Genomic DNA, 21,543 nt, shown 5'->3' on the forward strand with positions numbered 1-21,543 from the left:
TAAGCACAGACAGCAACTTCTTTGGTATTTTTTTTCAAGTTTTTTTTTTTAATACATTCAGAATTCTTCAAAAAGGGAACACAGATAATCATTAACAGCATGGCTGAGTAACTCAAGTGTTCTTCAAAGGATGTCGAGTCTGTGTCCCAAAACTACTTCAGCAGGTGACTATTGCCCCCTTCAGACTACTCCCAGTACTAGAGAAAAATAATTAGTTGGAAATTAATAGCATTCCTTTGCAATACAGGGAAAACCCTATGATGAAAGATACTGTTAAGTAGATAGTTGGTGAACTTTTTTGGATATTAGCAAGGGATTTTCCTGGTATTAGAAATGTACAGTAATGCATTAAGTAAGTAATTATGTCAATTAGTACAGCAAACAATACCTCCAAGTTACATCTTCAGCAGTTAGATTCAATAGTCCCAACTGAGGAAAAAAAACTTAGAACAACGGCTGCAGGATGGGCTGGGGAACTTGAAAATCAGTTCAAGCTTCCAGAGTGCATTTATACAGTTTTGGTTAAGTGATTCCAACTCCTTGATTGGGGTCTTCATATGCAAAACCAGTTGTGCCCTATTTCTCATATCACCTTCCTTCTACTTCAGAGAAAGTTTTTGTAGCGTGATCAACACCTCAACACCAGCCTGGTAGAAGCTCTTCTTTACTTAATGCCCAGATAGGGGATAACACACCTGGATTTTATATGCCTACACAATTTGTATGCATTTACAGTACTCCATGTCCACACACATGGGTACTGTGTCTGTATGTGTGTTCACCAGCACCCTGATCTCAGCTGAAATTAAGTACTCCCTTCAAAAAGAACACCACCTCAGTGAAAATGTAGCCTCAGTTAGTATGCTAAGTGACAAGGGCAACTGCAGCTAGAAAATAAAATCATATCATGGAGTCAATTCTTGGTGTCTGGGCTGTAATGCGGTATATTGATTTAGCTTGCCTGAGCATCTATCATAAAATAGATGAAAAAAAAAATATTTAAAAGAGTATCTTATGCATTGAGTCTTCTTTCCACAGGGAGAAAAAGAAACTATGCTTCTGAAAATTTATTTTATATCCACCTTTCCCAAGCACAACCTGCTGAGATACCAGGAAATATAAATATCAGCCTGTTATAGGGTGCTACTGCTTTATTATTTAGCAAATGGCTAAGGAAGAACAGCAATACAGATTTGATGGTGCATTTAATTCCATGTACCTCATAACATAAAGGTTTCCAGAGAACAGAACTTGCAGTTTTTAAAAGTGAAAGAAATACTGAACTAAAATAGTTATTTTCTATAGTTATTTTCTACTCAGGTAAAGTTCAAAGCCTCTCCAGTTGAAGCTCTTGCATACATACAGTATATGCTATTTGCTGTCCTGTTGCTACTCATTTTGCTGCTAATAGTAAAAAAAACAAAGTAAAGTTTTCATTTTCACATGACAGATTTTCATCATACCAAGGAAAAACTTGACATCAACCTTCAAGTTAAATCTCTCAGATGTGACAGAAGGCTCCTCCTCTTCAGGCAGATCATACATCCAATGAAGTGTAGTGCAATACATCACTGAGGTATGTTGAATGTTGCTTTTGGCAGCTTGCTGCCTTTCTTTTTTTCTTTTTTTTTTTAGCATTTTAAGTTTGAGTTTATCATCCCCATTCCTTGGCACTCAATGATGTAGGTATCATTACCAGGGTCTTCCTCTTCTGACTTTGTCACAGTAAATTTGGCCTAGAAGAGGATTAGAAATGCATCACTGATTAAGTTATCACATACACAATATTGAGTATCTGATGTCAAATAATTGTATTGCCACATGTTTATGTATATTACAGCTTTGACAGATTTAATTTAAAAAAATTTAAATAAATGTGGTAAAAGTATCTAACCATTCTAAAAGCCTTTAAATCTGGAGTAGGCTCACTTGGTACAGGGAAACTCCCAGGTAAATACTACAGCAATTGTTTTATCAATGCTTCTCCTCCATGATCAAGTTCAGCTCACACTGCCTAATGAACTGTACACTGCCAAGCTACTGGAAGAAAATGAAAGGTAAAACTTCCTGAATGTTTGGACTCACCTTTGTTAGCTGCTCTGCAAAGTGTATAGCTGTTTGAGTATGCAGTGTAATCGGTCCACTTTTCACTTTAGACACTCCTTTTGCTAATGCCATAAAAATGATCAGCTGAAATGGAGGGAAAAGTAATTATTAAGGCATTCTTCAGATTCAAGGAATTTACTGATTAAAAAAACCCAACTAAAACATACAAAATTTCTGTAAATATAAAAATTTTCTCTTCTAAGTTTGATAAAAGTTCATGAAGCTGAGTTTGAAGAGTGATCCACAGCTCCAGAAGTTTGGAGATTGCTACTGTAATACCTATTACAGAAGGGGTATTTTTCCACAGTAGCCCCTGAATTCCTATTACTGAATTCCTGGCCCTGAATCCCTGTTATTACAATTAACTTTGCTCTCCCCCACTGTATTGCCCCAAAATTTCCCCAAGCCACATCAAACTCCAGATTAGAAGTTTACTTATATGGAGAGAATCTCAGGAAGAGGTACTTTCAATTCTTAGACTTCCTGATCACATATTCACCAGAGAGACACCCAAAGCACTTTGATTTGACTTAAAACCATCACCATGACAAGAATACTGCCAGGTGTGATTAACTCTGTGCAGTTCCCATACACAGTGACTCTGGCTGTGGCTTGTTCCCATCAACAGTACTTGCATGCTTTGAAAAAAGTAGGCTGAGTCCAAGAGCCAAATATTTATTATACTACATAATATTCATGTGTGCCCAGGTGTTTACAGCTAAGAGCTAGCATCATCCTAGCTAAACCAGCCCAAGATTCTTATCAGGCTAAGATAAGGCAGTGGAAGGCCTTCATTCTCAAATGAAATTAGGGGAGTAAGATAATTGGGAGCATGTTCTAGATATTCCCTAGTACCTTCCCTGAGTATCATTCTGTATATGTAAGGAGGGAGCTATTATCACTGCACCACATGGAATGCTAAATAGAAGCAAGTTCCTGCCCTGTCTTCCATACTTACGGAGGGTTACAGAAAGGCAAAATTTGAGGGTGTTGGTACAATGCTAAAAGCATTTGTGGTTCCTAAAAACTGCATGTAATTTGCTAATCCTAGTGATCTTGTGACTACACATCTCTGAGAGTACTAACATCTTGTCCCTTCCCTATTCAGATCTATATTGTTTTCAAATAGTGCATGCATGTTCTTGCTACTTCAACTTCATGTGAACACATGTAGGAACCTTACTTGGTCTTGCAGAGAATCATCCACAGTTCCACCATGTTTAAGATTCTGAAGCAGCATCTCTGCTGCTTCAATGCCAACTTTGTCAGCATTCTTTCCTAAGAGAGGAATCAGAAAGCTGAAAATTACTATTTAAAGTTTTAAAAGTACAAAAGAAAAAAACACCCAGAAAGCAACCCAAGAAATTGTCAACTTTTTAGATCTTATCTTCTTTAAAACTAATGCTCTTGCCTCAAGTGTCTGCTTTAAAAAAAAAAATCCCATCTTCCCATCTTATGCTTATATATAGTCCATATTTCCTAAGCAGCAGAAAAAAAGCAGCTTCATTTAGTCAGAAAAACATATGTTAAAACAAAGTCTATGCTCCTAAAGTTCAGAAATATTTCCAGTGATTCTCCATTCTGATACAAGGTAAACTTAACAGTTCTGTAATTTTTGTAAATTTCCATTTACTGTGTTTTAAACCTGCTCATTTCTGTTGTCCTTTATTTCTAAAAGTATATACTTAATAATGAAACATTCAGAGCATCAGATTTTTTAACAGGTGATACTTCAGATTCCTATTTGTTATTGGTATATTGAGTCTCAAAGAATTCACAGAAGTCTTACCTCTCTTGCCAAGTGATGACCCAGCTAACAAACAACCCGTTGAGGTCTCTGCAACAATACTAAGCAGAAAACCAAAAATAATTAAAATCAAAATCACTCATATTACAGTTTATTTATCAGATATGTAATCAGGTCCTAGATAATTAACCAACAAGATTAGAGATAACAATAGAAAGCTTGGACTCATCTTACATTATTCCACTTCCAGTCCCAACAGCTTGATCATCAGGTTCTCTGACAGGCTGAATGTTAATGTAGAGGTCTCTGATTTCTCTTCTGATGCACCTCACTGCTGCTGCTGACATGTCTTTTGCCAGCTAACAAGACAAGATATAAATCCAGTCATTAAATTATGTAATATAGCAATGCTTTTTCCTCATAAATTCAACTATTACAGTCAATCCCTGAATAAAGGGGCTACTTTATTAACTAGAAAACCAAAGGATTGTTATACACCCCTATAAGCAGGATCTGAACATGATCTTTTTCCTGAAAGTTTTTCTACCATATTAGAATATTAGATCCTATAAAAATGACAGTTATAGAAATGTATGTAGAAATCAATATCAATAGAAATTAATGAACTTTTCCTCATTCATAGAGAAAAAAAAATTATTTTAGTCTTCTCACAAAACTTTCAATTCTAAAAATAACTCATCCCAAAACCAAGTGCAAAAACTCCACCCCACAATTGTACAGAATATACTCTGTATGAGAGAATACACAAAATAACAATTTTACATTGCAAGCAAATGGGGACATAGGGAGCTTATCCCATTCCTGTGATCTAATCACAGCTATATTCACAGGTTTGGAGATTTTAAGACCAAAACCAGCAGTCCATAGCTTTTCAAAAAGTAACTCAGCTTCTCTTCCTTCCTCTATTAATTCCTAGCCTGTATGTGAGAAGGAACCTCAAGGAGATCCCAGCACTCAAGACAGAAGAATAGAAAAGAGGAGATATAAAGGAGCAAATTTATCTCCTTTTATTTTTGGCTAAACCTACCCTTAACCTGTTCTAATACCCTTAGCAATGGTTGTTGTAGACTGGCCTCCACCTATTACAGTGCTCATAAATTTATGCACAAGGGTCCTAATTTCAGATTTAAAATAATGCAATGAATATGAAGAATACATAAATCATAAGACATCCCTCAATATATGCCAAAGACTTGTGAATAGTCCTATGAAGGATGAGGATACTGCTCTCATTTCCCATTTTAGCTTTACACTGCCATGCAATGAATAAATTTTAGGTATGTCCAATATAATATTCTGCAGCCTGAATAATTGAAACCATTTAATAAGGTTGCTTAGCTTGTGTAAGACTGCAAAAGGCAGGAAACCAGAGGAATGTTGAGCAGATTGCATGCAATTTTATATAGCTATATAAAGTTGGATGCCACCAGAGCCATGATAAGCACTTACTTTGATAGGCAGTGCTCCAGCAACAAATGCCCTTCCATAAATCTTTGTCACTGTGCCACGTTCTGTTAAGTTTATTGGGCTCAGCTCTTTGACTGGAGACATCTGGACTACAACTTCACCACCTCCTTGAGGATAGTAGCCCCTATTTAGAAACAGTAATTGGACATAATTAAATGCAATGATCACAAGGAAACCAAGAAAAAGGCCAGGAGGCTCTTCATACATTTCACTATACATTCTTATGTTCCCTGTTACTGTACATACCAATTTTCTTGATGTGTGCCTTAGAAACCCTTATAATGGAATTAGGCTCTCTAACAGTAATCCTCTGTAATGAACATCTTATTAACTTCCTACCACCAACCTAACTGCTCCTTGGAAAAAGCTCAGTAATGCACTGCCTGTTCAGCATGTGCTCCCCTCAGGGGAGCCAACAGGCAACATTACACAGCAGCTGTAGACTCAGCAATGAAAAGGAAAGACAGCCAAGAACCCTGTCCATTCATCATGTGGTGACAGTACACACAGGGGCAGCTAATGCAGATTAGTTCATGTATTATAAATTCACCCCTCAGCTTGACTGAGAGCCCCTTGTGTGCCTCTGCTCACACATGGGTTCAGTAAGGCCCAGCTCTGCTGCACTGCTCCACAACTCACCTCCTCTTTATGTCACAATTAAATGTGAAGTTGAACTTCTCGACTATTGGCTTGAAAACCTGAAAAAGAAACATATAAGAGTGAATTTATTTTACATTGATAATTTCCCACTATGTTATACAATCTTAAAAGAAAAAAAAAAAGCTCAACACAAAAATTTCAGTTGCATTATCAAAAAAAAAAAGTTAGTCTCATCCATATAGCTTATTTGACATTCCTCATACTTCATTTTCAATGTCACTTTGTGTAAAAGGATTTGCTTATGGAAAAAAGAAGAGTAATTCACAGCACTTCTAGAAAAAAGAATAAATTTTAAGTGAAATTTTCTGTAATAATTGAAACCAAAGACTATTTGTCATTTCAGGAAATTCCATGAAACACTGGTTGCTCTCTACAGCCAGTACACTAACAGTGTTATGTTCCACGCCTAATTCCATAATCACAAATAGACTTGCAGTAAGAGCAACAGAGGAACAGCAGTGACATTGCACACATACTCAGGGAAGATGCACCAAGGCAAAGGAATTTGTCCCTACCATGACTGTGTAGTCTATCTGGGGAGCCATCTCCGCATTAGTCCCACCTTTTAAATGAAGCTCTGATGGGGAAGCAGCAAACAGCACACAGGGCATTGCTACCTGCATCAGTAGGCACACACTCCTGAAAGCAATAATAACACACTCAAATGTCATACACTCATAATCCATACAGTTCCATAGAATCATTATACATCAAGGAACATTTTACTAGAACATTTACTTTTGGATTTTATTTTTAAAATTATCTATAAACTTATCAGTCTTAAAAGATACTACTTTAAAACTTCATGTCCTTACGAAGCCTAAATATGAAAGTTTTCATTTCACATTAATTGCATCTTTAATAGTTCTGTTTGAAATAACGTTATGTATCTTCCTTAGTATAGTGATGGGACTATGAAAACTGTGGGTTTAGGTAGTAGAAAAGGCTTAGGCAGCACTAACATTGTAATACATGGATGGAATATGTCCCATTTCCAAAAGAGCAATATGACATACTGTGCTACTTATGAGCATAAGTAAAATGTCAAAATTTACCTTATTATGTGGTGATTATTTCAGACCTCATGGATGTGAGATACTCATTTAATTTAATGCATTTGGTCTGGTATGTAGCACACTAACATGAGGAAATTACACCTGAAGTTTTAAAGCTGCTTTTTCCATGACATGAACCAAGCATTCAGCTTTTATATCAATCTTCCTTTAAACTTCACATGTACTTCCTGCATATCCTACCTATACTACAGGTTCTTTGCTCACATAAATCTGGCTCAGGCAGCACATATCCTGGGGTCATTACCAAAGCATAAATGTTCTTTTTTCACCCACCCCATCTATTGTGACAATTTTAAAGTTATCAGAAGCTAGTGTATAAAGACATACCCTGCTGTTTTTGTATCTGCTATGTGGGTTCCACCTTTGATCTTCCCAGGAGTGAAGGTTATTTCTGTTGAGCCAATTTCTCCACCATTCAGCTTCCCATCACACAAATCTCGAATCATCTCCAATCCAGACAGATGCTGAGGTCTTAGAGTGACAATGCACAGGTAAAGACACATACAAGTAGACCACGTGCTTATGTTACATTAAAACAACCACTAAACACACTAAAAAACTACAACTGCAAATTTTGGATCAGACAAGGATCAGAAATTCACTCTGGTTGCTGCAGTACTTCTGAGTCCTCAGGAGCAAAAGAGTGGCATTCAGGCCATACTGGGATATGCAGGATTCTGGATCTTTTCCACTAGCATGGGCCCAAGACACATAGATGAGATGCAAGAGCAGCCACTTGTCCTAATGTGATAAATGCTTGGACAGAAATGCAGTGGGATAATGATGGCAATACTGGCTGAGCCAGAACCAGCTGCAGGGCTACCAGTAAGTTAACAGGCTTGCTATGTACTTGCCTTGTGCTTGTTTCCATTTGTTAGGGTAATCTAAATAGGAAATACACTAACTGTTTTTAACACTGGAAATACGCTAACTGTATCAGCACTAGGATATGCCCTATCTGTTCTTAGCACTGTAGGCTCGGTAAGCTGTGTTTTGCTCAGCATTACATCAGTGTGTTCCCCGTTTCAAAGCATGTTCCGCTCAGCACCTGTGGAACCATTCCCCGGGCCGCGCCCTCACCTGCCCCGCCTGCGGCCCGGGCGGGACCGCGCTGAGGGCACCGGCAAGAGAACCGAGCGCGCTTCATGCCGCAGTGTTCCCCCTCACTCCTTGAAAGCCACAGACAGGATATTTTAGTAAAAAGGCTCTTTTAAAGCAATGGAAACGCAAACGTTTCAGACGAGAGCAGCCGAGGCCTTGCGTGGCCGTGCCCCAGCCCGGGAGGGCCCCACACGCCGTAAGTGACCGGCTGAGCGCCCCGGGACCGCCCGGGGAGGGTCTCACCTGAGGCCGGGCTGGCTGCGCCCGGCGCGGATCCGGCGCACCCGCAGCGGCAGCCCCAGCAGGCAGCTCAGCGCCGTGGACACCCGCAGGATCTGCCCGCCCTGCACGGAGAAATGGGCTCGTCAGGCGCTACGGCGCTTCCCGCACACCCGGCCGGCCCGTACCGCTGCCCGGGGCCAGGTAAGCCGCGGCCCGCTGGCGCTCACCCCCTCCATGATCCCGCCGTCTATCTCCACCCTGTCCCCGTCCATGGCTGGCGATGAGCGGTGTCTCTCGCAGAGGCCGCGCCGATGGGATCCCGGCGGGGCCCTAAACACGGCGAGCCCTCGGCGAAGCAGCCCCGGGCTAAGAGTGTTTGACGGCGGCGGCGCGCCCGGGATGCTGCAGTACCGGGGCGGGCGGCGGTGCCGGGCAGGCGCAGAGCGGAGGCGCCTCCCTGCCCGCCCGCCCGCCGCGGGTTGGTCGGGGCGGCTCCGCCGCGGGGAGGAGCAGCCGGCGGGCCCGGCTCTCCGGCGGGGGCTGGGACTAGCTCCATTGTCCCCGCGGTACTGACCGAGTCCCGCGGGAGGCAATGCCTCTCCCTTGTCCTGAGGGCCGGAGCGGTGACAACCGCGGCTCCTGGGCGATCAGAGCCGTGGGTACAGCGCTGCCGCCGGAGGAGAGCAGCCGGACTGTTGCTCTCCTCGTTTCACGCTACTTTTCCTCAGAATCACAGAATGAATTAGGTTGTAAAAGACCTCTGAGATTATCGAGTCCAGCCTATAAATGAATACCACCATGTCAATCAGATCGTGGCACTAAGTTCCACGTCCAGTCTTTTCCTTAAACTCTTCTGGGGTTGGTATCTCCACCTCCTTCCTGGGCAGCCCGTTCCAATGTCTAATCACCCTTTCTGTGAAGAGATTTTTCCTAATGTTCAACGTAAACCTCCCCTGGCGCATCTTAAGACTATGCCCTGTCGCTCGTCACCTGGGAGAAGAGGTCGATCCCCACCTGGTTACAATCACCCTGCACGCAGAACCACAGACACGGGCGTGTTGTTCTGGCAGGCTCACTCGGGACTTTATTACACGTGTACAGGGAATGGCCAGGCTTTTCGCGCTGCCGTTTCCGCTACCGCGGCCCGGGGAAGCTGCACGCCGTGCACGGCCACCCGCGGCTCTGGCCCGCACGCGAACCCTCTCGCGGTCCCTCCCGTGGGCGTGTGCGGGCCGGGCCCCGCCGCTGCTGGTTGGCTGTCGAGGCGCGGCCGCCGCCGGTTGGCTGTGCCGGGGGTGTGTGCGGGGCCGTTCCGCCCGGGGTAAGATGGCGGCCGTGACCGCGCTGAGGAGCAGCTGCCGAGCCGCGGGGCGCCTGGTAAGGGGAACGGGGACCCCGCGGGCTGCGGCGCTCCCGGCCGGCCGAGGGGGAGAGATAACCCGCGGCATCCCCGAGCCCCGTTCCTGCCGTCCGGCGGGCGCACGGCGCGCACCGCGCCTCTGCAAACACGGCGCGCTCGCGGAGCTGCTGCCTCGGCGGCGTCCGGGGCCGGGCAGCGCCTCTGCTCCCTCCCCGCTGTGCGCTCCCGCTGCTCCGCGCAGGTGACGGGACCCCGGCAGTGCCTGGGACCGCCCCCCGCGCTGCACGGGGACCCCCAGAGCTGGCACCCTCTCCCCCGCGCTGCCCTTACCCATGGTCCATGCTCCCTGGGAAAGAAACGTGTGCCTTTCTGTAATAAGACAGTGACATCCTCCTCTTCTGTTACTTCTAAGTCATCCCGTTATTGCTTTGCCTATGCCTTGCTCTGCCATCACCGCTTCCCCGCCCGCGCATCAGCTCCCTTTGCATACCGCATCTGCCCGGAGACGGTGTGGATACACCTACAAAAAAGGGAAACGTGTTTCTTTGAATCCTAAGAGCCTTGATAGTTGAAAAGTAGTTGAGATACCTTACCACAAGGACTGAATCTATTTGGTTGCCTTTTTGACGTACTTACAATTTCGTGAACATAGACTTAGTTCATGCTTTCTTCTGTCTTGTATCACAGTCTTCTTGCTATTGTGAAGAGCGTTGTTTTCTGATTATGTCATCCCTATTTTGTGGGATGTCCGAGAAATTTTTGAAATTTAGAAACAAAATTAGGATCTATTCCAGCTTCTAGTATGTTTTTTCTCTAATAATTCATTTTGTAATTTTAAAGCATAATGATGAGGAATTTTTAAATGACACTTTTGTATTCCAGTTTTCAGCCAGTAACTTATAAGTATTTATAAACAATTTTACTAATTAAGAGCATTAAAAATAGCACTTTCTTTTAAGTGGTATTTCTAACCTTCTACTCTTAATCTTATCTTTCTTCTGATAAGATGAAAACACTCATCTTATCTGTGTGCATGCTGAACTATAGAACTAGGTCGTTTATAGTGTGTGTTTCCTGCAAGAACATTTTGAATCTGAGCCAGGAAGCCTTTGTGTGAAGTGGTAGAGAAATGGCAATTACCTGGACACTGGGACATGTGCCAGGTATTTGGATGAGGGATGATATCTGATTAAAACGCATTACCAGGAATGTTGCTTTAGTATAGTATATATATAGTATTTAGTATAGTAGCTATAGACTTGGAAATATAGAATATGTATGCAAAACACATCCAATGTGAGGAAATGTTCTAAAATGACTCAGTGGGACAGAAGTCAAGAAAGTTCAGCAGGGCAATATCCTTTAAGGCAAAGTCATTGCCCGTGAGCATGAACTGTTCAATTTGACTTGGAAATTTAGTGTTACTCCATCAGGTAATCAGTTCTCTGCAGCTGCTTAAAACTTTTTTGGTCTGAGGCCAGCAAACATTTTCAGGATCAGTGGTAACTTAGACAGCTGGAGTTGGCTTGTTTTTAAGGAAACAAGCAAAGCTGAACCTGAGAGGCAAAGCAGCTCCCGTGAGTGCCCTCAGCTGCCCCCTTGGCTGCCGCAGTCCCAGTGAGGACTCAGTGGCCCTCAGCTCCTTTTTGCCAGAGTCACTGCACATCCCAGGCTTGCACAGGGAAGGTGTTACCGTGCTGTGGCAGTGTTGCTTTAAGTTGCTGTTTAGTGTAATAGGAGCCACGTTAACAAGCTTAGTACTAGCAGTTATCTTTGGGGTTAACTGATAGATTTTTCCAGACATCAAACTGTATAGGTGGTATGCTATGGATATTAGAGCTAATTTTGTCTTTTATGTGCCATTTTTATTTCCTTGCTTGGCATTACACCAGTATTGTGGTGATTAAATGCTGAAATTGTAAGCACAGTCTCATTGTTTTATGGATTTTCATTTTTTCTTTATTTGTAAGGAACACTGCTCTATGAAGAGATTGTGTCCTGTATTATTACTTTAACATACTAGCACAGCAATTTTTTGGTAGACAATGTGCAAAACTGAAAAGCAGAAAGATTTCAGTTTTAAAAATGCAGTAGTTTTGAATTTTTCCTACAGATATAATATGAAACAGCATGGTGACTCATCAATAACAACACCAGTCTCTTTTTTGGGAGTGACATTACTAATTCTCTACCTGCATTGGTAACCAAAGGTTAAAAATCACATGGAAATCATTGTGAAACTTCACATTTAGAAATAGTTCAGAGATTTGATGTGCTCCTTGTGATCATCTTCGCAGGTAAATACTGAATGTTTTTCATTTAAGATCATGTAAAGAGAAAAGAGTTTTTGCAAGTTTGTGACAAAAAGATCTAGTTGAACAACTTTTTTGGTAATATTTTTATGTAAACATGTAATTTTCAAGTGGGAAGAAACCCAGAATTAAAGAGGACAGAAAAATAGGATTGTGAAGATGTACATTGTATACCAGTTTTGCAATTTAATGTGAACTTAAATGTATTCCTAGAATATGATTTTTCATAGCTTGAAATTGCCGTGTTACCTGATTATTGAATATGGAAAGTTGTTTGGAGGACTAATGAAAAGATTTTCTATTTGCATGTTATAGGAATTAGAAAAATACTCATTCTAAATCAGTAGGTACCATCTTAGTGTCAGGCAACTGAAAGGTAACACAAATGATAGAACTTTGTTGTGTCCATCATGATAGACTGTGTTGTATAAATGTTTTTTCTTTGAAGAAATAGAATATTAAATATAACTTGCAGTGCTGGGTTAAATAATACAGAAAATAAGTACATTGTCAGCTCAGAATTGTATGGCCTGCTGAATAATGTACTTTTTAAACACTGAAAACTGATAGCAAATAGTTAAACAGTTTGGGGTGTGGGGAGGGAAACAAGAAGTTTCATATGCTATGTCATTACTGAAAGGATTTTTTAAACAAGAAGTTAAAATGAACTTTCCCATGCAGATATGCTGTTTTCTGGCTCCTCTAAGAAGATAATTTTAAATTTTACAGTTTTGAGCTACTTGAGGTACATTGTAGCACCTGAATTTTTTTCATATCTCTAAATTAGAGATAGAATCTACAGAGAAATTGTTATTTTTATAAATTATACAGCACTCTTAAGACAACATAACACCAAAATTACATGAAATTTAATAAATTTTACTGGATAAGAATGTGTCTGAACTAACTTGTGTTGAGCTTGTCAAGCACTACCAACTTCGCTTGATCACAATCATGACTGATTAGAAGAGGCTTTAAAACATAAAGTTTTGTCTGAAAAATCTTCCAGAAAATTCTTTAGAGTTGATTTCTCGTTATAATTATAACCATAAAAGAAAACCATCTCATGGCTAGTTATTACAAAATATCATTGAAGCTGATTTAAGGTGATGTTTACTTGAAGATGATTGCTTCCTATATAGGAACAAAAATGAAAGGGCAACTCTCTGGGCCCTGTGGTGTGAATTTCCTTTCTGATTAGTACTTCTGATTAACCTCTGATGGGACAAATATGCTGGTTTTCTGTGCAGTCTAGGGAAACCTTCCAGCATTCATCCTGGATAGGAGTATTTCAGCTGTCTGCTGTGGTTGATAGTGTGTGTGCTTTTTCTTTGCCTGTCTTGATTAAGCTAATTCCTGAGAGAAACAATGGCAATGAATCACTCACCAAATGCTGTCATGATTTTTGTTAATTGGTTATGTCACTGTGATTTGATCTCCCCATGTGTTGTATTAGTGAAAGCAGCTAAAACCTGGTGAAGCTTTTGCTAATGTAAAGCTTACTGTATGTTCAAGAATGTACTCAGTGTAATTGTGTTCCATAAGAACTTCTCTTCCATAGACTAGAATGAAACTCTTTTAGTCTGACTGTTAGATGGGGAATATTAAATGGGCTCTACCTCCACTGTATTAACCCTTGAGATTTTCTCCCCAGGTTTGCATTCATCGCGTTAGATCGTGCAGCAGCATTCGCTTTATAAAATCAAAATATGTGTGCGTGTTTGACAAATCTGCCTTCAAGTTTAGTCATCAACAGCGATTATTCAGAACATCTGCTGGTAATCTTTTTCATAATAAAATAATTTCTTTTATTTTGCTATTTTATGAGTGTTATGTTAGAGGTTTGCATATGGCTGGTATGTGGATTATTTCTGATGCATTCAAATTTTTCTGTCTGGTAGCTTGTATTTAATATTAAGCATGCTGTATTTTCTTCTTCTCTTTTCAAGTTTCATGTGGCCAAATTGTCCAGTTTAAGCTTTCTGACATTGGAGAAGGAATTACAGAGGTGACTGTAAAAGAATGGTAAGCTCTGCTTTCCTGAAAATACACTAAGAAATCAGCAGATAGTTTAGCAGCTTTAGCTGTGTGATCAATGACTTATGTGAGAATATTTTTTTGGTTATTAGTGAAGTTTTTCAGTTTTCATTTTGCACACTTTAGAACCTTGTACATACTGAGCTTTTTATTTTGTTTGTTTTCAGTCTCATATATTTATGAGTGGAAAAATTGGAAGGAAAGGGATGCACCTGTATGTAGGCTTTTCCTTCAGTGATTGATGTTTTTTGTGTTCAGGTCGCCTGTCTTTTGTTGTGTTTACTTAGACTTAGCTTTAGAAACAAATGGTTAGTCTAAAGAATTAACTTAACTTTATCCTGTACCCCTCCTCTATTGCTTTTAGTAAAAAACTTGAACTTCTAAATTGTTTGCAAAAAGCCAGTGATAAATGGATTAAACAAAATCAAAGTGTACAGTGAAGGAAGGCAGTGTTGAAAGGCCTTGTTCTTTGTACAAATGCCTCTCTTTGCATGAAGACAGTGCTCCCTACTATCCATTTCCTTTCTGAAACTGATTGTATATTGACAAGTTGGAACCAACAACTTCCTTGCATTCAGATTAAACTGGGCTCATTCTTATTTTTAGATGCCTTATAATCTGACAGGAAAACTCTGCTTTACTAAAGTAAATGTACTATGTGTGTAATGATATTCATAATCATTTTGTCATTTCACCCAACAAAGAGTTCTGTGACAGTCAGACAAAATGCATGTAGCAAACATATCCAGTATGTAGAATTTGTTTTCTCATCTGGAATGCACTTCCATGTTGTACGATGTATGTTATTGAACTTACCAAAGGAATGCACAGAACGGGTTTTTACACTGCCTGTGTTTCCCAGTAGCCTGTCTTTCCTCCCAGGTACGTAAAGGAAGGTGACAGTGTGTCTCAGTTTGACAGCATCTGTGAGGTGCAGAGTGACAAAGCCTCTGTTACTATCACCAGTCGTTACGATGGCATCATCAGAAAACTCCATTACAGCATAGATGATACTGCTTTTGTTGGAAAACCACTGGTGGACATTGAAATTGATGCTTCAAAAGGTATTGTAAGCCATTCTTTTTCTCATGCATATTTTATGTTTACTGTCATAAAACAGTGGCAGAGAAGCTTACTTTTACCTCCTGAAAATGTTCAAAGATTTTTTTCCCTTTATAAAGTCAAGAAATTTGCGTAATTTGTGATATTTAATAAAGTTTAAAATCTCCTAGCCATTTCCTCTTGAATATTTAGCTTAAGCAGCAGCCTTTAGCAAGCTGTGTTCCCACCCACATTAACTCAAAGTAAATCGTAAAAACCTCAGCTGTGACAGAATGGTTGAGTTTGGAATTTAACAAATGCTTACAATGTAGTAAAGTTAATTTTTTCTTTTTGTTTGCAGGTGTTGCCTCAGAAGAAGATGTTGTTGAAACACCTCCTATGTCTCATGAAGAGCACACTCACCAAGAGATAAAAGGTCACAAAACATTAGCAACCCCTGCAGTTCGTCGCCTGGCCATGGAGAACAATGTAGGTGAATTTGCTGAATAAGGTCCTGCTGCATTTTACTGCTCTTACATGGCAGTTTGACTGACTAGAAGAGTACTGATCTAGAGGAAACACTTGTTTTCAAATACATTTTACAGTGTGAAAATTATTGTAGAAATGAAGAGGATTGTGCTTGAAGTATGCAGTCAAATACCTTGTGCGACTTTTGGATGATTTGAACTATGTTGAATACCTAATAAACTACAGAAAGGAACAGAAGACTGCAAATATATTGGATCAGAAATGGGAATAATTTTTAACCATAGCTCACAATATAAGATATTTTTATTTTGCTGTAAAACTAAACTGTCACTGCTTGTTATGTACTTTTCAGATTAAATTGAGTGAAGTTGTTGGGACAGGAAAGGATAACAGAATCCTTAAAGAAGATATACTCAACTACTTGGCCAAACAAACAGGAGCTATTTTGCCTCCATCGCCGAAGGCAGAAATTGTCCCACCTCAGCCGAGAGCAGAGGCTGTGCCAGCTGCTCCAAAGGACAAAGCACGCAAAATCCCTGTACCTGTTTCCAGACCCATTGCATTTGCAGGAAAAGATAAAACTGAACCTGTAACAGGTAAATCATGGAATACAGTCTTGGGGCCATGGTCATGGTAGACCTGTTGCTCTGTGAGTAGCTGATTCCTTTTGATGGGAGTGTGTTTCATGTGGTTGTTATGCAAGTGAGCATTCAGGAAAACATTCTCTGTAAGAAGCATCTCTGCTGAAATTATTTTATTAAATATTTGTTCATGTTTTGTTTGGATGAAGTTGGGCTGCAAGTTGTACTTGCTCATTCTTCAAGTGTATGTTGAAAAAGGTAGGAATTCTAAACATGGATTTGTCATGCTAGGAATCATTACGCAATTAGTGGCAAAGTGCAGTAAATTTAAGTGATTATCAGTGTTTAGTAAAAGCATACTGCAGTATTATGTGAGTGGCATTCACACCTGTTCTGGAGAACAGTGCCATAAAAGACACTAAGGTAACAAAAAATCACATTAAAAGGGGAAGATTAAAAATTTTTGCTTGCCTTTCAAGCAGTGTTTATTTGGAGAGGCTGGAAAGCATAATCCAGAATATCATATTATGATTTCAAATTTATACATACATAGGAGAGAGATGCAGTAATCTGAAATATTGCAGTCATCAAAATTGAGTTCTGTGAACTCAATAACTCAGTAAGTGCTCTTTATGCTGTTCTTCTTTGGTTATGCTTTGGCTTTGGTTTGGTTTTTGTAAGTTGTGTAATTTGGTTAATGGAAACAGATGAAATTTCACCATAGCTTCACAGAAGCTCATTTTTTTTGTTTAAGAAGACAATGAATGTTTTCCAGGTTTTCAGAAGGCCATGGTAAAGACTATGAGTGCAGCCCTGAAGATCCCCCACTTTGGTTATTCTGATGAGATTGATTTGACTCAGCTTGTTCAGCTGAGAGAAGAGCTGAAGCCTGTAGCTGAAATGCGTGGAGTTAAGCTTTCCTTTATGCCTTTCTTCATAAAGGTGAGGCCTGCAGCAGAGCCCTGTATGGAGTACTTATACACAGGTTTTGCCAAAATCTGTTCAATGATTGTTGTAGATGTTATCTATCATCTGAGTTATGGCAGATCACAGGAAAACTGGTTTTTTGTATAGTGAGCCACTTATCAATTTACAGTTGGAATTGCAGCTAGAGTTATGTGGTGTCATTGAAGTTTTTTGAAATAGTGATGGCAAAGGATAGAGTGCCTTCAGCATAATTTAATATAGAGATAAGCATCACCATGTGTTTGAATCACACAAAACAATTTTTTGAAATTGTCAGTATTTTTTGACCTCATGTGAAAGGCATCATTGTTCTTTGCTACCAAAACACTTATTCCATATTGTTATTAATCTACATTTTCTCCTACCATTACTTCTTTTTCATGGAGCTCTCTGCTTATAGACTATAAAAATCAATTTTGTTTTCTTTTGTTATATTTAACAGGCAGCCTCTCTGGGATTGCTGCAGTATCCCATTCTTAATGCTTCTTTGGATGAGAACTGTCAAAATGTCACATATAAGGTTTGTAAACTATGGATAAATGTTGTAAGCAGAAAGTGAAAAGTAATGTCTAACAGGGGCCTTTAAGAATGTCTGAGCTAATTACAAGAACCAAAATTATGGTGTTGTGCAGGAAAATAATTTGTGTGTTCAGATTCTGAGATCTAAATTTGATTTATTGTTGGCCTTATTTCAGTAGTTTGTTAGGTAAGAGTCATTTTGTTATTCAGACTTGCCTCAAAAATGCATATTAATATATTAATTTCCTATTTTTCACCTGAATATGGGCCAAGCTTTTAAAATAAGAAATATAATACAACAATTTGGGGGTTTTTTTTGTGCATGGTAGTTCAACTGTTCCAACATTCAACCCTTACATATTAAAGTACAGTCTTGATAAAAGTTACATATTTTTATACAAGCTGCTGGATTGAGACTTCTGGGAAGCAAGTATCTATTTTCTTAAGTGATGTGTACTTGCACCTTGCAGTACAAACTTTTTTGGGGCTGTTTTATAAATATCTCTCAGCATCCTTATGTTCCTTCCAAAACATGAGAAGAGAGTTAGCTAAGGTCATCTGTAATGGAAATGGAACATGGAGTCTCCCTTTGTTGCAGAGAAACTACATAGCTCATGATTGAAAAGTTTATGAAAAGTTTTTAGATGGCTATGAACACACCAAATTTCTTTTTTTCTTCTTTTCAATTTTAGTGTTCTCTTTAAAATATGCTATAAAAGTTTTGTTGCACATATGACCATCCTAAAGTGCAATGTTTTCAGTGTGAAGTTGATTCCAGGACTATGTATTCTCTGAAGTTGGAATTGTCAACATCAATTTGCAGTTTGCAGATGTGAGGCTAATTAAAAAAAAATTATATCCTTTTCTCCCCTCAAAGTTGTATGCAGGAGTTGCTTCCTAACTACAACACTTTCCAGGTTCAAAGGATAGATAAGGAAAACGTGATTGAAGTGGTTTTTTTTACCTAAAATACATTTTATGTTGACAGCTTATATTAATGTCTGGTTAATGGCACTTGCTGCAGGCTTCACACAACATCGGAGTTGCAATGGACACAGAGCAAGGTTTAATTGTCCCAAACGTGAAAAATGTTCAGGTCTGCAGTGTGTTTGACATTGCTGTGGAATTAAATCGCCTCCAGTCCTTGGGCTCTGCAGGCCAGCTGGGAACAAGTGACCTCACTGGGGGAACATTCACCCTTTCAAATATTGGCTCAGTAAGTATGGGGAAAATGAGAGCTGCTTCTGAAATGCAGCTTTACTGAAGTTAAATATGCTAAGAACAAAATCTGTAGCAATTAATTCAAGGGGCAATCTGCTTAAAAAAAGCTGTTAAATAATACCCCCATCTTTTTCTTTTCTAGATTGGTGGCACTTATGCCAAACCAGTGATACTGCCTCCTGAAGTAGCTATTGGAGCATTTGGAAAGATACAGGTATATTCACTTTGTCTCAGTGGTGAGAGTGTTAGCTAAAGTCATCTTAATGAAAATGGAACATGGAGCCTGTCTTTGTTGCAGAGAAAACACATAGCTCATGACTGAAAAGTTTGTGGTGTTTTTAAATGACTATGCATACACCAAATGTTTAATTAGAAGTCTCTTACACCAAAGATTCATATTTATTTTCCAGAATCCTCTCGTATTTTTCTTACACCTTTGTTTAGCCTTCGGATTAGCAAGAAACAATATAAATACAGTTTTGCAAGTTTTGCGACATGGCAATAGCAGTTTTGCTATCAGCCCAGGGAAAATTTGAGAAGTATTCTGAAAATGAAGTTCAATTTCATAAGCCAGGTAGCTGAATCCATTCACATTTTGGATGTGAAGGCAGTTTTATATTTTCTGAATCTCAGGCTTTAATTCCTTAATACAGACATTGGAGTTTAGTGCTGGAAATGAAATTAGTATTAACTGAAATTACTTCTATGTTCTTCCTCTGAGCATTTTTTTAGAGGTGCTTTAAGGAAACTGCCACTTTGAGAACTAACAGTGCAATAAACTATTCAGGAAGAAACTTTGGAGTCAGGAAAAGCTTTTACTACCTCAGTATTTCCATGATGGTGGAAAAAGGCTATGACTGTTTATTATGCAGGCTTGCAATATATTCTAATCCATAGCACAAAGAGTGATGGAAAGGTCTTGGTTTTTATCATGGTGCTACTGCTGTCTGTCTAATTCAGCAAAATGTTGTAATTTAGGTCAACAAATTAGCGAAACCAAGGAAAAGCATATTTGCTAATGAAAGTATTTAATTTAATAATTCTGGTTTTGTCCTTCCTCTGATTTTTAGGTTCTTCCTCGGTTTAATAGCAAAGGTGAAGTAGTTAAAGCACAAATAATGAATGTGAGTTGGTCAGCTGATCACCGCATCATTGATGGAGCTACCATGGCCCGGTTTTCTAACTTGTGGAAATCTTACTTGGAGAACCCTACTTCAATGCTGCTGGACCTTAAATAAAGGAAACCATGGCTAAAATATGCCTTTAGACTCTGTGGATTAGACTGAATAGTTACACAAGCTGTCTCTGCTAACATGTGCCCTTTGCTACGTGCATTATATAATGTTATGTGGTTGAAAGTTCTCAACAGCTGATATCAGTCTCAGTTAGTTGTTGCTTCTTTCATTTTGTATTGCTGTAATTTCATCTACAGCGGACTGTCAAACTGAGTAGGTCACAATTTCTGAATATGGTGGTGGAATGTCTTTATTTTGCCTTTTATAATAATGATTGTCAGGCTGGTGTGACTGAGTGCCACTGCTCTACACCTGCAGTATTTAGAATCTGAAGGGAAATTTTGGAGGGGAGTACTCATAGTTCTTCTATTTTGGACACATAAATTTATTTTAACAAATAATATCTGAATTCCTAAAAGGGATTATGCAAAAATCATATACAAATAAAATGCCTTTAATGCTTCTGCGTAAGATGTCCAGAGAGCTTTTTGTTGTTTAACTGAGTTAACCTCTTAAATCTTTTGCTAGTCCACTTTTTCTGGCAATTACTTGCACAGGTACTCTTTATCAAACTGTAAATGAAGAGGCCATATTTATTCAAATGCTTACTGACAACACTGATTTATAACTATCAAGCCTTAATACTCTAAAATATCCTATATTTTTAAAGGCTGAAAGTAGTTTCAACCCTTAATGCTTTCCAGTTATTTTTGATTCTTATAGAAAGCATCTGTCTGTTAAAATGAAATGAGAAAGAGAAAACAAAATAAAAAAAGAAGGATCTTGTTTTATTATTCTCTCATTAGGTAAGCCTGACAGTAAGCTGATCATGATCTTGCATTCTGTTATTGATATTCAGATACTAGAATCTGATAGATTAATCAGATTCAACAAAGAATAGATATTAAAAAATACTGTGAGATATAAGGACTTCTTCTTAAACTCAGACATGAGGCACATAATGAATAGGTTCAAGTTAATGACTTCAGAACAGAAAACTTATGTGGCTTTAAGGTAAAATAAACAGGTCATGAAGTTTGCACTGCTGATTTAATGGGAGATATGAAGAAAATTGTTGGATATAAATACCTTCTAAACACATGAGTTTCACACAGACACAAGAAAAGATAGTTACATAGCCTTAAAAATGAATTTGTAATGCACAAAATGGACATTTTCTCCTTTTTTTAGATATCAAAAACAGGAGCATTCTTCAAAGTTATAGACCAAAGTTGTCTATTGCATTTAGCTGTGAAGATGTGAGACAGGCTACCAGAGGTAGAGTCCCTGCTATCCATGATGCTGAGACTGAATAAGAGAAAAGCTGGTAATGTATGGAGTGTGGCACGTCCATGTTAGGTGCTATTAATATTTCTATTGTG

At 39.3% G+C, this 21,543-nt stretch overlaps 2 protein-coding genes across 2 annotated transcripts; one reads left to right on the top strand and one right to left on the bottom strand.

The window, feature by feature from the left end:
• Nucleotides 1–1,136: 1,136 nt before the first annotated feature.
• Nucleotides 1,137–8,818, bottom strand: RTCA (RNA 3'-terminal phosphate cyclase). The gene is made up of 11 exons (XM_058030012.1): nt 8,628–8,818; nt 8,422–8,522; nt 7,405–7,548; nt 6,517–6,640; nt 5,981–6,039; nt 5,324–5,465; nt 4,088–4,212; nt 3,896–3,954; nt 3,290–3,384; nt 2,086–2,190; nt 1,137–1,736 (listed from the first exon to the last, which is right to left on the bottom strand). The coding sequence occupies exons 1-11, from the start codon at nt 8,670–8,672 to the stop codon at nt 1,632–1,634; spliced, it is 1,104 nt and encodes a 367-aa protein (XP_057885995.1). The 5' UTR covers nt 8,673–8,818; the 3' UTR covers nt 1,137–1,631.
• A 902-nt stretch (nt 8,819–9,720) lies between these two features.
• On the top strand, nt 9,721–20,955 carry DBT (dihydrolipoamide branched chain transacylase E2). The gene is made up of 11 exons (XM_058030592.1): nt 9,721–9,777; nt 13,727–13,850; nt 14,022–14,097; nt 14,992–15,173; nt 15,512–15,639; nt 15,992–16,235; nt 16,996–17,162; nt 17,629–17,706; nt 18,730–18,921; nt 19,069–19,140; nt 19,997–20,955. Exons 1-11 carry the CDS (start codon nt 9,727–9,729, stop codon nt 20,162–20,164), a joined length of 1,482 nt encoding a protein of 493 aa, XP_057886575.1. The 5' UTR covers nt 9,721–9,726; the 3' UTR covers nt 20,165–20,955.
• Nucleotides 20,956–21,543: the final 588 nt, after the last annotated feature.

The sequence above is a fragment of the Melospiza georgiana genome, chromosome 9 (genome assembly GCF_028018845.1).
Source record: "Melospiza georgiana isolate bMelGeo1 chromosome 9, bMelGeo1.pri, whole genome shotgun sequence".
Lineage (NCBI taxonomy): Eukaryota > Metazoa > Chordata > Aves > Passeriformes > Passerellidae > Melospiza > Melospiza georgiana.

Excerpts from the sequence above, each read along its gene's own strand:
- RTCA (XM_058030012.1), bottom strand. The coding sequence starts at position 8,672 with ATGGACGGGGACAGGGTGGAGATAGACGGCGGGATCATGGAGGGG. Across the intron at positions 8,523-8,627 it reads ACGGCGGGATCATGGAGGGG|GGCGGGCAGATCCTGCGGGT; the intron begins GTGAGCGCCAGC and ends TTCTCCGTGCAG. Across the intron at positions 6,040-6,516 it reads AGATAGACTACACAGTCATG|GTTTTCAAGCCAATAGTCGA; the intron begins GTAGGGACAAAT and ends TTTCTTTTTCAG.
- DBT (XM_058030592.1), top strand. The coding sequence starts at position 9,727 with ATGGCGGCCGTGACCGCGCTGAGGAGCAGCTGCCGAGCCGCGGGGCGC. Across the intron at positions 17,163-17,628 it reads TTATGCCTTTCTTCATAAAG|GCAGCCTCTCTGGGATTGCT; the intron begins GTGAGGCCTGCA and ends TATATTTAACAG. Across the intron at positions 19,141-19,996 it reads GAGCATTTGGAAAGATACAG|GTTCTTCCTCGGTTTAATAG; the intron begins GTATATTCACTT and ends TCTGATTTTTAG.